Here is a 19,640-nt window from a genome sequence, read left to right on the forward strand (position 1 = left end):
CCTCTCTAATCACATTGATGCTGTGGAGCTAGTGACACGCCTAGTGATGAGTAAGGCTCACCTCACCACTTGCTTCCCGTATGGTGGTGATCTCACGCGCGTCACAGACCCCTTTGAACTCAAGGGTCCTCACTTTATTCTTGGCATCCGTTTCTCATTTCATTGACTGTATTTCAGACAATGTCAGTTGATTCAGATATTGAAAGTTGCTGTTTTAATCTGCAAAAGGATGAAGTCACAGGATCAGTTCCACGCTATAAAATTACTGATTGGGTCACATTTGAATAAAGAAATGTTGCTACTAAATTCTGCTGGCATGTTAGAAATCCAACCTCTCACATGCCACTTGCACTTAATGAAGCTCTGATGCGCTTTAACCTTTTTTTATATCAAGAACAAAATACAAATCAGATGGGCTTTAAAACCGTTACTGTAATTCTCAGACATGTTTCATCATGGATGGAAAGTAACTGAGTACATTGATGTGAGAACTACTCAAGTAGAATTTTACACATTTTTATTCTTCTTAATACCACTGGTGGAAAGTAACAAAATACATTTATTCAGGTAATGTACTGCAGTACAAATCAGAGGTATTTGTACTTGTGTATTTCTATTTTGTACTTCTACTCCATTTAATGTCAGAGGGAAATAATAACTAGTGTAACTACACTACATTTGTTTGACACCTGCAGTTACTGGTTACTTTGTAGATTCAGATATTAATCACAAAACCAATGATCAGCTTAAGAAATATGATGCATTTTTATGTGTTAACTACATAACAGATAAAGTAGTTAAAATGACCTTCACTTTTACCAGCCACAACATTAAAATGCACATATAATACAATAATGTAATATATATACAATAGTATAACATTGTGGAAGGGGCATGTTTGATATTTCAAGTACATTTTGCTGCTCATATTCTTTATTTTTAGTAATAGTAGTAGTAAAGTAAAATTTTGAATGGAGGATTTTAACATTGTGGTATTTCTACTTTTCCTTAAATAAAAGGTTTTGAATTTGGCTTTAACTGCTGCCTAACACTTCTTCTCCAAATAATACATGTTATTGAAATAATCTATGTTTTATCTGTTGTTTTTAATGTGCGGTGAAGCCGAGGACTGTAATGAGCTGGACCGCGCTACATGAGGAACAACTAGAGGACCGGCTCTTAAATGGAAGATGAATCTGGACTCCAGTACACTTGATGAACAGACTGTCCCAACTTTTTTGATGTTTTTCAATTGTATTATTTTTTATCTTTTGTTTTTAATATAAATGTACCCAGGACTCAGTTGACAGCAGTACTAGGTGGATTATCATTGGGAAATAAAGTAAATTGAATTGAAATGAATTGAACAGGTAAATTAATTTATTTTTATCTTTATATAACAGAACACTCTGAAAGCTGTCGGTGAAAATAACGAACTACATTCACTCAAGTATACGCCTACTGTACTGAAATATATTTTTGAGGTACTTGTACTCTCTGAGTCTTTCCATTTTATACTACTTTATACGTATACTCTATTAGGAGAATATTGGACTTTTTAGCCAACTCCATTTATTTAATAGTTATAGTTACTAGCTAGTTTTTAAATTAAGATTTAACACACAAACCATCATCAGTTTCTGAAATATAATGCAGTTACAAATCAATATACCCGACAGTGTTAAGAAGTGCTCAAAGTGCAGTTCTGAAAGCAGGACTTGAACTTGTAATGGAGTACAGGATAGAGTTACTTTTTGTCGATTGGTCTCCTGGACGCTGTGTCATCACAGTGCCAGACACGTTTACTGTGTGGATCCATTTCTGTAGACAAATGTGCCCTGAAAGCTAAAATGTGGATGTTAAGGTTCTTTTCGTGGGTTCTGTTCTCCTAATGGGACATTCCGGAGGGTACAGCTTTGTACCAAAACTTCGAAATATGTACATCTTTGTTGGCTGGATTATGCAATCACTTCCAAGCTATAGATGACAAACTAATACTATCCTGAAGGTAGAGTATTAGTGCCAGAGTGGGCTGCAGTCACAGCAAGCATGGGCGCATTCTCAGGCTTTGTTTTCTCAGAGATCAGGATGCCTCCGAGTGACCCACAGTCCTGCTCCATCATTTATGAATATTGTGAATGTAAACAAACCATTTACAGCTCAGTGACATAGGTCATGTAAAATTCATGCTCATCTGTTACATAATGATAAGCTTACCCATGAAGAGCTCTGTAAAATATCTCCAGCAGCACACTTCAGATGTTTTTAATTTGTGTTTTTGTTTGTATTTAGAATGAGTTTGGGATCACAGGGAATTAAACTGACTGCGCCATTCAACTGGACCATCTGTACAGCTTGATAGTGGCAGTCGTGCTGGTAAAGTTGCCTTGAGGAATAGTTGTATGATGCTCCCTGGCTGCCTGTTTAATTAAATTATCAATTCATGTGAAACCCAGCTCAGGTCAGTATATCACTCACTGCCAAAGAGGGGTCCTTGGAGTCACAGGGGCCCCTCAGGGCTCTCCAGGGGGTCCTGAGTAAAATTAATACCACAGTTATTTCATTTATTTCAAGCCACTGACAGACAAGTTTATTGATGATGGTTAAGATAACAGATATCTGAATTGTGGCGTGAAATAATAACATTTTCCTCAGGCAAAGAAGACAAAAAATGAAATTAGTAATCAGCGGTGGGGGAAATAATAACATCCTTTACTAAAAAAAAAAGCAATACCACAATGTAATTCCATTGACATTTAAGTACACTTTCCTGCTAATATTGTGTACTTTTAATAAAGTGAATTTTTGAATTGACAGATTCAAAAAAGATTTAAATGGAAACTGAAAAAAATACCTATGTATAGATAGATAGATAGATAGATAGATAGATAGATAGATAGATAGATAGATAGATAGATAGATAGATAGATAGATAGATAGATAGATAATTGACTTAGTGATATTTACTTAAGTAAAAGTGTGTGAGTAGCATTAGCAAAATGTACTTACCGTCACAGAAAATAGTCCCCAGTGGACACTTCTGTATTATAACGTTGGTTTAAGGAACTGTGGCCGGTTGTTTAGCTGAAGTTAGAATAGGATTGAATAGAATAGGACTGAATAGAACTGGATTGAACATTATATATAAAATTGTCATGTTGCTGAAAGGAAAATCTTAATTTGTGAAGTAAAAACAGTGTAACCTGTCCCCTCGAGAAGAAACACTCAAATAAAGTACAAGTACCTCAAAATTGTACTTAACTGCAGTACTTGAGTTGACTTTATTAAAAATCCTCAGCAGCTAAAAGTAATGACGACACGAAGCGACAGCAGAGCGTTAATTACGGTCGCCAGGTGGCGCCTATAGGCTGCATTGTAATTAGCAGAGACTGGCAGGCTAATCAAGTGTGTTGATGCGCAGGTGTCTGTTGGCTGCGCGCGCGGCTCGGTGGAGTTCATCCTCCCGGACTTGTTTCAAAGAAGAACCGGTCCTGTGGATAAGATCAGGGTCAAGTGGACTGCCGACAGTCGGGGGGGGGTCAGCGGTGACGGTGGAGAGGGGAGACATGTTTTAAAGCGACTTCAGAAGAGCCTGTTTCCTACTAAAGAGAACAGGTAAGAGACGCTCATTATTTCGCGGGTTTACGGTGGTGTGTCTTTAGTTTGGGTCCTTGTTTGGTGAGAGACTAAACCAGGCAGGCAGCGTGTCGCATCAGTTCATGAACTCTATGACCCGTGTTGAGGGATATCGCCCACAAGTTTCCATTCAGCGTGTCAGCCAGTGGATGGCGCTTCGCATCTTCCCTGTAGAAAGCGCTTGTGAATGACTTGACGTTGTGCCTCTGTGCAGACAGACAGACAGACAGACAGCAGGGAAGACAGGGAGCGTCAGACAGGCACAGAGCGCGAGCTGCTGCAGCCATTCCTGTGGAAAACAGGCAGCACTACAAGGATGTGCTCTCAGTTTAATAGGTAAAATAATGCAGTCAAATACAATAAATCCTGCCTCCGTGGAGAGATGAAATGTTTGCTTCTTCAACTTTATCCAGCTCTATGGAGACCGGTGAACTGCATCACGTGACGTTGAAGGTGTTGATGATATTTTGTCCACACCTTTTTATATGAATGCCTGTTGTCAGGTTGTGTTTTCTGTCAGTATAGTGGCTCCCATCTTTTTGAATATGGAGAACATTTAAAGGAAAGTTTTGTTAATGCAACACTCACATGCTCGTGTATAAAACCTACAGCTGCCAGTTTCTGTTACAACTGCAGACAGGTGACACATTAAAGGAAAAACCTGAAAAAACAAGTGGAAAAGATTCATCAGAGCAGGCTACAGTTTTCCAGTCCTCAACTGCAGCCTCAGATTTCTGTCCTTGTGCTGACGGGACCTGAACCTGACGTGGAGTTCTGCTGTTGTTGACCATCCACCTCAAGGTTCAAGGTGTTGTGCACCTGAGATGCTTTTCCACTCCCCACATTGATAGGAGTGGTTATCTGAGTTAGCGTAGCCTCAGAGTTGTACTTGAGCGTGTTAAAGCACCGAGGTAGTCCCGACCACACTCTGTATTTTCACTTCACTGTTACAGAGTTGATGAGACCCTGGCAAAGAGGTGCTGGTGGAAACACCTGTGATTCCAAAGGTGAGATTTTCACCACTGCAGCATCCAGAGGAGCAGGAATAAGATTTTTAAAACTTAGAGTAGTTAAAGATTGTTCAGCCTGGATGTGGATATTCTGTCCCATCTACAGTTCCCTCAGTTTCCCTCAGGGAGAGTTACTTGATCCTCAGTCATGGTTTATCTGTTCAGACCCACCCAGTTCAGAACAGTCTCTTATCGGAGAGATTGTGATGCTCATCCCAGCAACATTTATTCCACATTACCAGTACTTCATGAAAAATTATAAAATTAATTTACATAAGACTGGAGGCCTACATGATCATTTGCATGGTAAGCAAAACGAAAGCTCACAAAGCAACAATAGTTTGACATTTCAGTACATTACAGTAAATGCTCTGTGGATAGAAATGAACAGAATATCAAACTATTATTTAGCTTGTATCAAACAACCAAACAAAGAAAGAACAGAAGTTTAGTTTCTAACCTTAACTGTTTCCAAAGCACAGCAGGCTCTCGTTCATTGGTTAGAGATATGGCATATTTTATTAATGATTAAAGCAGATATATGAACAATGGTTTCTTGAACAAGAGAGATAACGGTGAGAGAATTAAAGCTGCTGCTGAGGTACAAAACGAGCAGATACAGACTCAAGGACAGTTTACTGTTTCTGACTGTTTGTCAAATGAAAGATTAATGCTCCTGTGAACTGTTAAATTATACAAATGAGTCATCGTTATTTCACCGTGTTATCTGGAAAATAATCTGTACATGAGGGACTGTAGGCCTGCTCAGGAAATGGAGAAAAAGGGAGATAAGGGATGAAAAACAGGAGCTGTTGTATGTACTGCAGAGCATGTGTGAGCTTCAGGTTTTGAAACTGGAATGGGAGCCCTGATTCAGTAGACTCTGTTTACTTGGCTTCAGAATATTCTGACGAGATGACTCTCGCACCATATTTTCTCCTGCTGAAAGTCGTCTGTGTAATCACTCTTTTCTCCCAGGAGAGCAGCAAGCCAGTGGCTCATGATGGAGAAATAAAACCTTCAGATTGCACAACAGGCACGCCTTGTGTTTTCTGCCGCCTGCTTGGAATGTCATGAGGGCAGAGAGAGAGAAAGACGGGAAGAGAACTCATTGCAACCCTTTGTTCAGTACTTGTCTCGCCTGGTGAGTTGCACCACAGTCTGTCATGCCCGTTCCTGTCTTTGGAGTTGATGAGTGGATCTGGGATTCAGACTATGTCAGACGAGTGGCTAAAGATATGAAAGCATTGGTGTTTGTTGGCAGTCGAAAAATGATTGTTTACTTTTTGAGTTTGTCAAATCTCATTATTCAAAGGTGCCATATAGTTTTTGCTATTGCTACACAGCCAGCATTAGCATTAACAGCTGTTTACTCACCAGACTAGAAGAAACTTTGTGTTCAGCATCAAACTTCATTCCTTTACTTGCCAAGATCTGTCTCCAGCAACGCTAATGTTCACCAAGCCCAGGGCTAGCTGGTTAGCATGCTAGCTTCACTAGATATCTCCACAACACACTACATAGATGTAGACTGTTATTTCTTCACATTCTGCTGATAGCTTTAGTTCATTTTTGAATTTTTTTCGTATATAACAACTTTTCAAAGCAGCATCCGAATGATCTATAGCAATTATCATTATGTCTTGCATCACTTTCAAAAATATCCTCTCGATGTCACACATTTTGCCCGTGTTGGACAATATTTAATCAGTACCTTGGGGAGTAAGAGCAAAGATCCAATAGGTGTAAATGCATCCCTGTGCAATTTACTGGAAAAATTGAGAGCTGAATCAATTAGATGTGCTACAGACAATTAATCGTCAATTAATTTGCTAATAATTTGACTCAACACAAAACACTTGCTGATAACAGCCTCTTAAATGTGAATATTTAGTGTTTTTCTTAATTTTAATATCTTTGTAAAAAAGAAAATGACTTTAAAATCATGGTTACGTTTTTTTACGGTAAGTTTTCTTGCCTCTTGTAGCTAAAATGTTTTGCGGCCATGTTCATAGAAGAAGCTGATAATTACAAACAGCAAGAAATGAAGGCATTAGGTTTGCCTTTAAAACCAAGAAGTGGAGAGTTTTAAACAGTGAGTTCATTATTGATAAACCACCTGCAGATTTGTTCTGTGGTATCGGAGAAAATGTCAGTTTTCACAATTTTCCATCTAGTTTATTGTAGTTTGTGCCCAGAGAACATAAACAGAACAGAGGAAGATTCATAAAGGAGAGATGTTCGGCTGCCAGCCAGGCATTCTTGTCTCAGTGTGACTTCCATGGAAACGAGGGGCTGAAAAGCTTGAAATGGAGAGATAGAGAGAAGGTTAGAGGAAGGAGGAGAGGCGGAGAGCAGGAGGACGCTGGAAAAATGAGCTGCTTGTACAAGGACGTGTGACTCAGAGTGGCCGCTTCAGAGACTGACGGCTCCTTTCCACTGCAAGGCCACACCGGAGCCAGGATACTCCCTTACAGCCACTGAGCCTGCCCCATGCCCAAAAACAGATGCTGTCTTGCCCCCTTGTTTAACCACAGGCGAATACAAAGTAACACACACACACACACACGAATGGACAAACCTCCATTTCCATGGTGAGGAGATGCATACACACACAGACACACACAGAAAACGTCTTTTTCTCCTGCATCAGAACTTGATTGGACCTGTGATTCCATTAACTCCACCCCAAGGAAATAAATATAAGACCAGAATCAACTTGGATTTGAGTGTCAGAGCTTTGCACTTTCAAGATGACTTGTGGGAATTATTCTATCATTCACTGGGAATATAATATGAAATATTTGTGGACTTTTTCCTCCATGGAGTCGATGGACGAGCTCGCTGACAGGTTATTATTGTTCTGCCATGGATAACAGCTGAGCCCTGCTACGAGGAGATCAATGATATGTATGTATTTGACGTGTTTGATTTCCATGCTATGTTTGTTTGAGTGTCCTAAGTTCAGCTCTGGTCCTTTCTGCAGCACTGAGGATTTTTCTTTTCACTGTATAAGACCGAAGCAGAAATTCCTCTTCCATGTGTTTGCTTTAGAGTCGGCTGTCACGGCTGTTTTCAACCAGAAAAGTGGGCTAAGAATGTATTCCTCATAGCAGCAGGGAAGCAGGATCAGGGTGAGAGTCGCACATTCACACACTTTCATCCACCTGGGAGCTGTTCAGTATCATCAGTGTCACCGCGTTTTATTGACAGACCACTTGCACCAGTCGCTGAGGTCAGTCTGTCTGCGAGGGCGCTGTCTGAGTGAAATGAGAGAGGAAAAGATATGGCCAGTGCAGGGAGAGATAAAGCTCAGCAGCTGCTCTGTGTGCGCACACACACAACACACACAACACACACACACACACACAGTCTTTCTAGTGTGAGTCGTTGCCCCACCCTCCTTTATTTGCTCCCGCCCCTCTCCCTCTTCAGCAGTAGGTACATGTGCAGTGAGCGACAGCTAGGAAAGCAGTTCAGGGCACGAGCCAAAGGCATACACACCCACCAGCACAGAGCAAGACTGCATTATTCAACGGATCCTCTTCTCTCCGCTCCTCTGGGGTATGGCACACACACTCTCACAGCAGCTTACACACACTCACACCAGTACTCAACTTCCAGAAAGGTCCTGTACAGTCAGTCCTTCAGCAGGCTGCAGTCGAGAGGTTCTCACACAACCGAGGTAAGGTTCAGAGTTTCCACAGATCTCCGTCTCCCTCTGAGACTTCATGTCGGTCACACTGATAAACAGTGCTTGTTTAACTTGTTCAGTCAGCTCAAAGCCGTCTTCATTGTCATTTTGGCGAGGAGTGGCGTGGAATAAGTTTGTTACTTGTAAAAGTTTTCCTTTTTTTTTTTTTTAATGTCTGCTGTTACTGAAGAGTGGAACATCAGACAGCACATTTTGGGAGCTTAAATGGATGCTTCATTTATTCAAAGTTAGTCCAGAGAGTACTTGTGAGTGTATGGGTTTGCTCCTGTGGGCGTGTGCACACATCATGTGCATGCATGTGTGCGCCATCCCACCCACATGGGCGTGCAAGTCCTTGTGTGCACTTTTGGTAATGGGCGGTGAGGGGATGGATGGCAAAGTTTGGTGCATCCACCCACTCCTGAGCCGAACCGGAGAAGGCTTTCCCGCTGTACTTTGACAAAGGGCTGTTCGGTTGTGAGTGGAGCAACTGCTGAGAAATAAAATGGCTCTTAAGCTCCACCTGTTCAGCCACAGGTGCCATCGATAACAACAGTGCTCATACGTTTATCAATATTGTCGAATTCTTCCATACTTGCTGTTTCAAGTCGGATTCATAGCTTGAGATTTTCCTTTACGATATTAGAGGCGTCTTCCATTTAAAAAAAAAAAAAAAAAAAAAGATTGTTCTCTTTGTTCATTTAAATCTCACTTAAATTCACTTAAATTTAATATTAGATAATTAATGAAGAAAATTCTGGATTGTAGCTTCAATGACAGAAGTCTTTAACACAGAGCCATCTCATTCATTTCACTGTTACTACACATCTAAGGAGCCGTATGTCCTTATCAGGGCATCCTGCAGTATTTGTTGATATTATGAGTCAACACTTTGGTATTATGACTGACGCTGGGGCTAGACTTCTTTTTTCCTTCTTCTTCTTTTTTTTTTTTGTTGTTTGCCTCCATTTCACCAAAAACTGTGAAGAGCTGAGGAGGAGGAGGAGGAGATATGTTTTTATTCATTTTTCCAATGTGCAGTTGCACATTTTACGAGTGATTATAAAAACATGTAATTGCTTTGTGTTTAGCCGGTGAGCCGAAGGTGGAGGCTGGTGGAGGCTGGTGGAGGCTGGTGTTCGTAGGGAACGTGTTTGCTCAGGAGTGAGCTGCATAAAGTGGCTGAACGGCTCCTAAAACAATTTACTGGAGCCAGAGGAGAAAACAGCAAGGCGCATGTTATGACAGTGTGCTCCACTTTGCAGTGAAAATGCTGGTGTGAATAAGGGATGTTATCAGCACTAAAAGCAGGAAAAAGGCAAGGAAACGGTACCTCCTTCTTTTATAAAATAATAGCAGTTATCTGAAGTCCTAACAAACAACAAGTAAAGAAAACAGAGATTACGTTCCTGTGAATCAGTTCTGCCTCTGGAAATCACTTTTAACTCTTAGGTATTAAATGAAGCTTTAGAGATGGGCTCACTGACTGGAAAAAGGATCTTGGAATATATTGTCATGCAGTCATGAAGGCGGGCTGCCCAGACAAGGATCAGGTTTATTCAAGTTATTCATTTTCTCACTATAACTCTATTAAAGTTTAACATGTGACTCAGTCCGTGGTTTGGTGCACTGCGTTTCCAGGGAAGACAGTCCTAGATACGCCTTGTAGTTTCACTGTGGATGCCACTGTGGATACCATAGTTTTCATTAACTCTTCTCGCCCTCCTCCCCCACAGCCAGTGACTCACCCCCTCTGCACCTCTTGCTGAGCCATTATTGCCATGGAAACCCCGAGCCAGAAACGCACCAGCCGTGGTCACACCACCACCCTCTCGCCGGCCCGCATCACCAGGCTGCAGGAGAAGGAGGACCTGTGCAACCTCAATGACCGCCTGGCGGTGTACATCGACAAGGTGCGTTCGCTGGAGGCAGAGAATGCCGGGCTGCGGCTGCGCATCACTGAGTCCGAGTCCTCAGTCACCCGCGACCTGTCGGGCATGAAGACAGCCTATGAGACAGAGCTGGCCGACGCCCGCAAGACCCTGGACCAGGTTGCCAAGGAGCGAGCACGCCTGCAGCTGGATCTGGGCAAGATCAGGGAGGAGCACAAGGAGCTTAAAGCCAGGTAGGAGGAGCATGATAGGGCGGAGCTTGAATGGGAGGGGCTATAGTACAACAGTGGTGTACATACAGCACATGTTGTCATATTTATTGAAAATAATGTATTTTAGCTTATAGCAACATGCAGTTAGTACTTGGTGCATCTCTCAGAATTTTCTGTCAGTGCACTGTTAAATGCATGGGAATAAAAGAGGCTTTCATGTGGTTGTAACCATCCATAAACCTTTCAAGAAGTGCTGCAGTACGGATGACATAACATTTATTTGCTGTTATCTGGTTCCTCTGTGGGGGATTCCCCAGCTTTCCTGAGATCCCACAGTAACTTAGGAATGTCTGTGACTCGGATTATAAACAAGCCCAGTGATGTGTATTGATTATCACATCAACCAGTGCAGGTTGGATGTTGCATTGGTGTCCCTTTTTAAAATCAGCATTATTCATTATGCTCCGGAGCCATCAGCGTTTCAGCTTTCTCCAGAGACTTTTATTTTTTTTTAATGTTAGTGTGTTTCCAAAGCATCTCATAGCCGTGGTTAAGGCGGCGCTGCAGTCAAAACAGCTGATTACATGGATCTGAATGCTGTAATTTTACCTTTTGTGCTGTTATGCCTCCAGTTCACACCTGTTGCTGTTGTTGTTGTGCAGTATGACTGAGGTGGTGCAACACCCTCATTTTCTAGCAGGAATGCAGTGTGGAGTGTGGAGCCAGTGACATTCCTGGTGGTTAAGCTTGTATGACTCGTCATAGCAAGTTCAGTTATGTCACTTCAAGATGGTGGAAATGACACACCTCCAGCAGAATAGACTCCACCTTTAACACACAGCCTGCTCTGTGTAGTGAGGCTGACTGCTCTAATGGCAGAATGTCTTTAACCACAGTGTGTGACTCTGCTGCATAAAGCTCTGCTGTGTGATAACTTGACAAAATAGTGACAATATGGACAGAAGTGTAGAATTCACATCTGTAGTCTGCTGTACTTTGACGGAGTTAGATAAACTATTGTGCTCTGTGCAGCGAGTACAAGTCAGTGGACTGAGAAACGTGTGGAGCAAAAACTACTTTTTAAACAGTTTGTATTCATTAGAAGTAAAACAAACCAAAACTTCTGTCACTTTACATTGCAGCAGAAATATTATGTTCAGCTTCGTTACATCAAACATTTAGAGTTAACATTTTACTATCAAAAAAGTCACCTCGACCTTTGAGCAAACTTGCTACTGAAGGTGTGTGTGTGTGTTTGTGTGTGTGGTAGTAAATGAATGACTGGCTTAAGGTATTGTGGAGTATGATTTAGTAGAATTATATTATTTCTACTATCTCTTTTAAGATGCTTACTGACAATACAGTATGAATTTGACCTGTGACCTGCAGCCTCGTTGAATGTGTTATTGTCAGCTGTGATTTCTGCTACGTAGGTGAATGTCTGCAGACTACTGTCACAGAGCTCAGTCATTGGTGGCTTCTTAGGAATGTGGCAATGTCTTGGCATAGTGCATCTCAGGTTAGAGGGGTCTGACAAAGTGCAACTACTAAATCTAAACTATTTGCACCCCCCCCCCCCCCCCCCCCCCCCACTGCATTTACCTGCATGTGCTCCTATCACAGAGATTCCCTTTCCCTGTTTAGAGAGTCGAGAATGTAGAAGTAGAAACATTCAACACATGCTCTAAAATGGAAAAAGAAACTGGGTTTTAACACGACGAATTTCACTACTGAAACGTGTGTGTGTGTGTGTGTGTGTGTGTGTGTGTGTACGCGTGGTAGGGAATGCTCTCCCCCACTTACTGCTATTGTGGTCCTTTCATGAAGTTGGCATTTTTGTTGAATCGGCCTGTGAGGCCTGTGAACTCAGTGGGAGTGGTTCACAGCTGCTGCATGTGGAAAGATAAATTAAAGATTTGAATAGTGTATAGGAAATGTGCCTTCAGTGTGGCTCACGTGTATTTGGCTGGTGGCCTTCATTGTGGTGTCAGTGGTGCAAAGCTCATCAATCTGTGGTGGTAAATTTGCACATGCTGTAGGTGGGTGAGGATGTTGACTTTGTTGCATGCTCCGGATAAAAGGCAGTGTGCGCCCTGCGATTGTTGAGAGAACAGTATTATCAAATTTTGTAAATGATCTCCACAGTATCCCCCTGCCTCTGTGCCTCTCCTTACTCTCCTGCTACTTGTCTAGAGAAGTAGCAACGGCTCCCGAAGCAATATTGTTTTCCAAAGGAAGCAGATCTTTTGACGCATGTGTGGTCTGGGCCGGCTTTATCTGTTATACTTCAGCCCGGCGTGTTTGGTGTTTGGTTGTCATGGAGCTCTGGGAGTCTTGGCTCGGCAGACGGGGTGGTGACTCAGAGGTTTTTCATGGCCTCTGGAATGGGCTGACTACGGACTCGCTGTAACGGGAAGTCAGGTTTATTAATACACACTGACGGGCTTCTTCTGACTCGCTGCTGAGCCGGGCCTCAGGTGGCGACAGCAACAGACGGTGGTGCAACAAACACTAAAGTGCTACGTCTCACAATATGTTGACTTTTTTGTTGATGTCCTTGGTTATTCCTCCCGAGTTTGACGGAACACACAACAACAGGTGGAGCCATCAGTGCAGTTCAGTTGACTGGACACACCTGTTTAGCCCAAAGGCACGACACTGCGTCTCTTTACAGACATGTCTTTGTATGCATAACTACTACAAGGAACACATGCTCTCCCTCCTGAGGCAACCCTTCAAACTGCTGGCCCAGAATGCCAACAATTCTCCCTGCAGCACTATTTGACTTGTAAATAATTCAAAACTGTAGAAAAAAGCAAATAACCTGGCAAAAGCAGGTGTGGGAGGAATGTGGCACTGTAAAAGAAAGTCTAAACATAAATCTCAGAGCCATGTACGCAAGTTGAGGAAGAAAAAACAGGTCAGAAAGACTCAATCTGAGCCCCTGAGCTACTGCAGGAGCCACAGAACCATGTTCACAGGTTTGTCGAGGGCTTGTTTAGTCATCTTGCCTGTAATACTGAAATAGTGCTCCTGTCTGGTGTCTCGTGTCCAATCTAACCTCCAGCTGTGCCGCTGGCTGTGAAGCATTATCTTATGTGGGGGAACCGGCTCATCAGTGTCACTGCCAGTTCTCGTTCCTGAAGTCCTTCCTCAGCGCCCCACCCACGCAGATGTGGAACTTTGTTTTAGTTAGTTTATTTTAATTTACTTTATCAACCTTTTTTTGTTTTTTTTTTGCAAAAGACAAATTTAAAAACTACATTAGTGTTGATTCAGTATTATCTGCTGCGTGCATGCGTCTGCATACCCACGCTATCTAAATTCAAAACCCAACACCTTTTTTATGGATATTGTAAAGGACTAAGTGACTCTCTGCTTTTGTCTGATAAGGATGAGACTCAACTGGAGCTGTTGAATAGTTAACAGCCAAGCCTTTCTCCTTTCAGTCCATTCTGAATACATAAAAGCAGGGATTTACCTGGGCTCAGTCTGCCCCGCCCGTCGGCATGGTGTGGTTCAGGGTGTGGCACCAGGTAGATGAAGCTCTTAGACGTTTGTTTTTTTCTGCTGCCAGTCTGTTGGAACAATGTAAAAATGAATCAAAGAAGTGCTGCGGTCGACGAAACGTGACGGGACATGTTCAGCTGCAGACTGAAAAAGATCCAGTCTTGTACTTCACATGCTCTTAATGTTGTATTCAAGGACTGATATGTAATGTTGAGGCTGACTTGTGGCATTCACAGCTATCAAAGAACACAGCAGGAAATGCATTTATCATTTAACACATTCACATTTCCTAGATTGGGAATATTTTCTTTTGCCATTTCCTTTCAGTATGTGTTGCTCCTACTAAATATGACCCACGAGTTTTTGCAGTTAGTGAGTGATGTCACTTATTACATTGTGTTGGATAAGATCACCCTTAGCTCTCTTTCATTAAGACTTTTTTTCCCCCACAAACTACATTTATTCATAATATCCCATTGAGGTGCAAAGCTGTATACTGCCCTTACTTCCGTTCCCCTGGCAACACGTGTACATATTTTTATTGTCCTCTCAGAGCTACACAATAGACACTGACATTCATGCTCAAAGAAAAGAAGGTGTCACATCCTAGGCAACGCTCACAATGTGATAAACAGAAACTTTAATATTCCTGTATCCTGTGAAAGGAAAATGAGGAAGTAAAAGTAGGAGAGCATGATGGAGTGGTAGCGGCAGTAGATGTCATAAGTTAGTGGTCTAGTATTAGTCATAGCTTGAGTTTCAGTGAGTAAAGTTCCTATATTTACCTGAGGGGAAATTTTAAACTCATCTCTAAGGTAACACAGTATACATCCGTGCTATTACTGGACCATGTTATGGATAACAGGAGGACTCATGTCAAGTTTGTTGAGATAAAATGTTTGTGTTCAAAGTCTCTTCCTAAAATGGACAAGAGCAAAGCTGCACTCCCCTTCTGATCGTGCAGTTAAGCCTTTGAAATGTGAAGCTTTCTTTCAATAGACTTGTGGAATCGGTGCATCATTGTTCTGGTTTTTCTTTTCTTTTTTTTTTTTGCTTATGCGACTGGGAAAGTACCGCTGACTGAGCAGCTCTGCCAAACGACTGTCATTATAATGACTGAGAAATCAGTGTGATGCACATAACGAAATACTGAGAGATGGAAAATATTTATATTAAGGAAACTCCAGGAAACTAATAAAAAAAAAAAAAATATATATATATATATATATATATATATATATATATATATATATACATATATATACACACACACAATCAGTTATCATTATTGATCATAATCTGCTGAATATTTTCATGCTTAATTTTAGAAATTAGAACTGGAGAATATTTGATATTTATCCTCAGAAAGAAAATTACACAGGAAATGATTAATTATCAGAATAGTTGCAGATTCATTTTCTGTGAATTTACTGTTTGAGAGCTGCAAGAAATAATTTGTAAAAATGAAGCACAGCAGGTGAAGGATGCCTGAGTAGCTTCAGATAAGTATGGCATATTATTAGACCCAGAATCTTCCTGCCAACATCTAAAAGACTGATTATGCTGACTTTGTAAAGAATTAATGACTGTAACGAGCTGTTATTAGGTCAGTGTAATTAGTGGGGTGAAAAATGAAGCTCGCCAGGTCGCTGTGATCCTGGTATATCATGGTTTAACAGTCAGAAGTATAGACTTTGACAGGTATCTCTATCTACAGTTTACACAAATCCATTTGAACAGACACTCATGGAAGCTCAAAGTCTGACTGCTTCATTCATAATTAACTGCACCACACTGTCTGGAAAAAAGTCTCCTGGCTGCTTTTATCTTCTTTTTTTTTTTTTTTTAGAGGAGACATTTAACACGTCAGGAAAAGCACAGGTAGAGCTGATTAAATGAACAATGGCTTTATTTGATGTACATGTGCCAGTAAGTCATGCTGTGAGCCACCACTCACAATACCAGGTATGACATGTCTTAACTTCTGCTCTGAAATATTTCTATTTCTTTTGTCAAATACATCTCTCAGTGTCAATAGCACCTTGTGGGGCAAAAGTCAAGAAACAAACTTGCATTTATCTCACAGAACTTTAACAGTTGAGCGTCACGAGCCCTGCTCCCTGACGCCAGAGACAGGCAGCAGCAGATCTCACTGTGCTGCTGTAGAGATTTTCTCATGCAGTTTGATCACATCCTCCTCTCTTCTTCTGGCTGCCTCGGGGGGAAACCCTGTGTTCCCCCGCGATGATCTCAGCTTGTATTATGTGGCAGGAGACAATTGTCTGTCACGGTGAGTCATGTGAGGGCAGATGAGAGCTCAGAGAAGAGCCGGTGATTTTTGGGTGTCATCCAGCAGTGATGTAAATTAGATCACTCTTAGTGTCACAGCGTCGGGCACACCCTTTCACACTAAATAAAAATAAAACATCCAGTGCAGTGCTTTGCATATGAGAGTGATAAAAAATTTATATTTGAATTATCTCAAAGGGATACATGAATACGTTTTTCCTACCCAGCACATTTTTCTTTAAAATGATTGGAGACATTAAACAGCAGCAGAAGCTGCAGCAGACCATTAAACCCTGAATACAATTCTGCACTGATTTATCATATTTACATGTACAAATATTATATTACAAATATTAGAAAATTGTGAAAAATACACATCACAGTTTAAAAGATTGTGTCTTTATATACATTTTTACCAACAGCCCAACATGCAGAGAAATTTAATTTACATTGATATAAAACAGAAAAATGCATAACTGAGAAGCTGGAGCCAGAGACTGTCTGACATCTGGCAGCTGATTTTCTGGCGATGGACTAATTGATTAATTAATCGTCTTAGCTCTAGAACAGATCATTTTATTTAACAGAATTCTTTTCTAATCTTCTTTTTCTTCTGATACAGTTGGTTCATTATGTGGAGGTATAAAAGGGACACGGGTTTTTGATGGACTGTGACTGTCTGTTCACAGCAGCATTAGAGTTGCAGCACAGTTTTTATGTAACTGCCTCTGTCTTCCCACAGACGTCCTATAGATAATGCAGTAGGTGCTATAAGGCCTGGTGAGAGAACGGCTAGTCTGGTCTGGTGACTATTTGTTCCCTCAGCCTGTAACAGCATTCTCTGCAATGGAAAACAGATGGGGCAGGCCTGTAAATGTGCTGGATGGCTGCAGTGTGGAGCCGTCTCTGTTGGCTTTATTGGTGCGCGAGTAATGAGAGAGTCGGTCTTGGACTTGAGCGAAGCAGAGCTGGGTACTGAGCAGAGGTTTTGGCAGGAGGTGTGTGTGTGTGTGTGTGTGTGTGTGTGTGTGTGTGTGTGTGTGTTAGAGTGGAGTTGATAGAATTAGAGTTTCCATAGAGCCTTCAGATCCAGCCAAACCCATGATGACTCACTTGCACATGGAGAGGGAAAATCACTTTAAGATGGTGGGACTTTCTCTCTCTCCCTCCCTCTCCTTCCCTCTCTCTATCTTTCCTTAACTTGCTCACTCACTCCCTCTCCCCAAAAGACCTTCCCCTATGGATAGTGGGCAAGGTGGGTGCACTGTAACCTCAACCCCCTCCCACCCCCCAAAATCTGGTTGGTTATGTAACAATTGTTCCGTTTCCTGAGCTACAAAAGCTCATTTACTGACATAAACGAGTTGAATGGGATGTTTGGGCTTGTTCTGCTATATGATCTAAACAGGGCACTGAGTTTGTGAGGGAGCTCTTTCAACTTTCAGTCAATCTGAGACGCCTCAGATGTTCTGCATTAACGATTGCTCTTGTTTATTACAACTGAGGAAATGTGATGAGGAGCCAAGTTTTTACATCTTGATGTGATTCCTTGTCAGTAACAGAACTTTAGTTGGATTCTCTTGATAAGCATCATTTTAACTCTTTATCACCTGTGTTGCTTTATACTCTACGCTGCTCTATTCTTTCTCAGCAAGAATTTGGAAAATAGTTTGCATGTTTTTTGGTTTTGTTTTTAGCGTGTTGCCAGATGGGTGGGGTTTGCCATGGAGAGCGCCAGAGTCGAGACAGTCACAGGAAAGCTTGGGAATGTCAGTGCAGCATCGTTTTCGGTGTTTTACAGCTCGTGCGACACTGTATGACTGTTCCTGTTGCAAAAAATACCTTTTTGTTCTCTGGGCGTGTGATGTTAGAACAGATCTCTGTCTCTGTTTGATATGCTGTGCAGTCACCAGTGAGCTCTCCTCTGTTTCCTATATGTCTGCTTTCACTGCCAGTTCACTTTGGCATCGCGTGAGAGAACCCCATCGTCAGGCTCGTCCCACAACCACAACTTGGTCACACTCCAAGCATCAAATCCCTTTTTTTTCCCCTTCATAGGCTAGCACACGTTAAAGAGTGCTGACTAGAACTCATCGCATTCACATAAACTCCATATGAGGTTTTTTTTTAGCTTACAGCTAACATTAGCGGAAGTCTCAGTTTTTAACTCAGCTGGAAAGAGCGGCGTGTCTCACCGGAGAGGAGCCTGGGATGGAGCCTGTTGCTGTAACATGGAGCGTAAGTGAGGGAGGAGATGCACCAGGGAGCTTTTCTTGTTAATGCCAATGAGAATGAAAGTTTTGGATACAAATTGGGACGCAGTTCAATCAGGAAAATGTGAATCACCAACATAAGAAGCACAATTAAACTTCTTATTGGCAGAAGTCTCTACATTTAACACACTGACGTTGAACCTGTTTTCAAAAGAATGCAAAGTCGTATTTGGTGTGTGTGAGGTTGCATTCAGAGGACAGCCGGAGAGATGATTCATTCTAATTGTAAACATACTTGGAGTTTTACACACGTTTGTCAGGTCTGATCAAGATTTTTTTTAAGATGATGAACAGGAAGTTCACAGTTGGCATAGTAACGGTTACCAAGAAGAGTTCTTATCTTGATTTAGCACTAACATTCGAGTTCTTTACTCCTGTCTTCATGTGTTCTCTTGTTTATTTAATGACACTGTAGAAACGGAGAATGAGAGGGTGAAAGTTTGTCCAGTTGCTAAACTAACACAAAGACCCGAAAACCAGCGTCTGACTCACTCTCTGATGAATCATCAGCTAATCACGCAGGAGGAACAAGGGCTGTTTGATAGGCCTTTTAGAGTCTGTAGAGACACACACACACACACTTTGTAACCGACGTTATCGGTGGGTGGGACATTGTTGTCTCTTTACCTTTTGACTGACACCGTGTTTGAGGAACTGTATTAACGAATGCAAATTCTTATGGGCGTGAATGGGACAAAGAAAGCAGATATAAATCTCCTCAGTTTGCAAAGTTTGTTTTGGTGACATCTTAAACAAAACCATGAGTTTGACATGAGAGTCGTCACTGTCTCCCCCTCCCTCTGTGGTTGTCTCGTCAGAAGTCAGTTCCCTGAAACCCTGAAATCAGCACCGCTCTGCGTTTGCTCTGCTTTAAGACTGGAAACACTAAGAGCCCTGTTCTCCTCTGCCGCATGTGGATGTGTACGGGTCGCCTCTGGCAAAGGCTGCGTTGTTGTTGGCTTTTGGTGATTTAACACACGCATATACACGCACACACACACAATCCCTGTGATTGTGTTCTTCATCCCAGAAAAGATACAGGAAATGGTCATGTGCCCGTCTGTCGTGTTTCTTTTGCTGCTTATTCCTGTGGGAGTTGCACAACACATTTGGAAAAGCAGAGT

At 41.8% G+C, this 19,640-nt stretch overlaps 1 protein-coding gene and 1 long non-coding RNA gene across 6 annotated transcripts in view; both read left to right on the plus strand.

The window, feature by feature from the left end:
- The window catches only part of LOC147819082 (uncharacterized), a 5,158-nt gene extending 3,796 nt beyond the window's left edge, over positions 1-1,362 (plus strand). Inside the window, exon 2 of the long non-coding RNA XR_015437304.1 lies at positions 1,123-1,362. This is a non-coding gene — a long non-coding RNA (uncharacterized LOC147819082). The remainder of the gene's footprint in view (positions 1-1,122) is intronic.
- Positions 1,363-3,595: 2,233 nt separating this feature from the next.
- Positions 3,596-19,640, plus strand: part of lmna (lamin A) — a 33,156-nt gene continuing 17,111 nt past the window's right edge. The window contains exons 1-2 of one of the 5 annotated variants that reach the window (XM_023407167.2): positions 3,596-3,615; positions 10,077-10,465. In XM_023407167.2, coding sequence (XP_023262935.1) covers positions 10,122-10,465 — 344 coding nt within the window. In that variant the 5' untranslated portion in view covers positions 3,596-3,615; positions 10,077-10,121. The other 4 variants (XM_087174223.1, XM_023407166.2, XM_023407164.2 and 1 more) reach the window with 4 other exon arrangements.

The sequence above is a fragment of the Seriola lalandi genome, unplaced genomic scaffold (assembly GCF_002814215.2).
Source record: "Seriola lalandi dorsalis isolate HSWRI2012SDOR001 ecotype SW California unplaced genomic scaffold, Sedor1 jcf7180002054330, whole genome shotgun sequence".
NCBI lineage: Eukaryota > Metazoa > Chordata > Actinopteri > Carangiformes > Carangidae > Seriola > Seriola lalandi.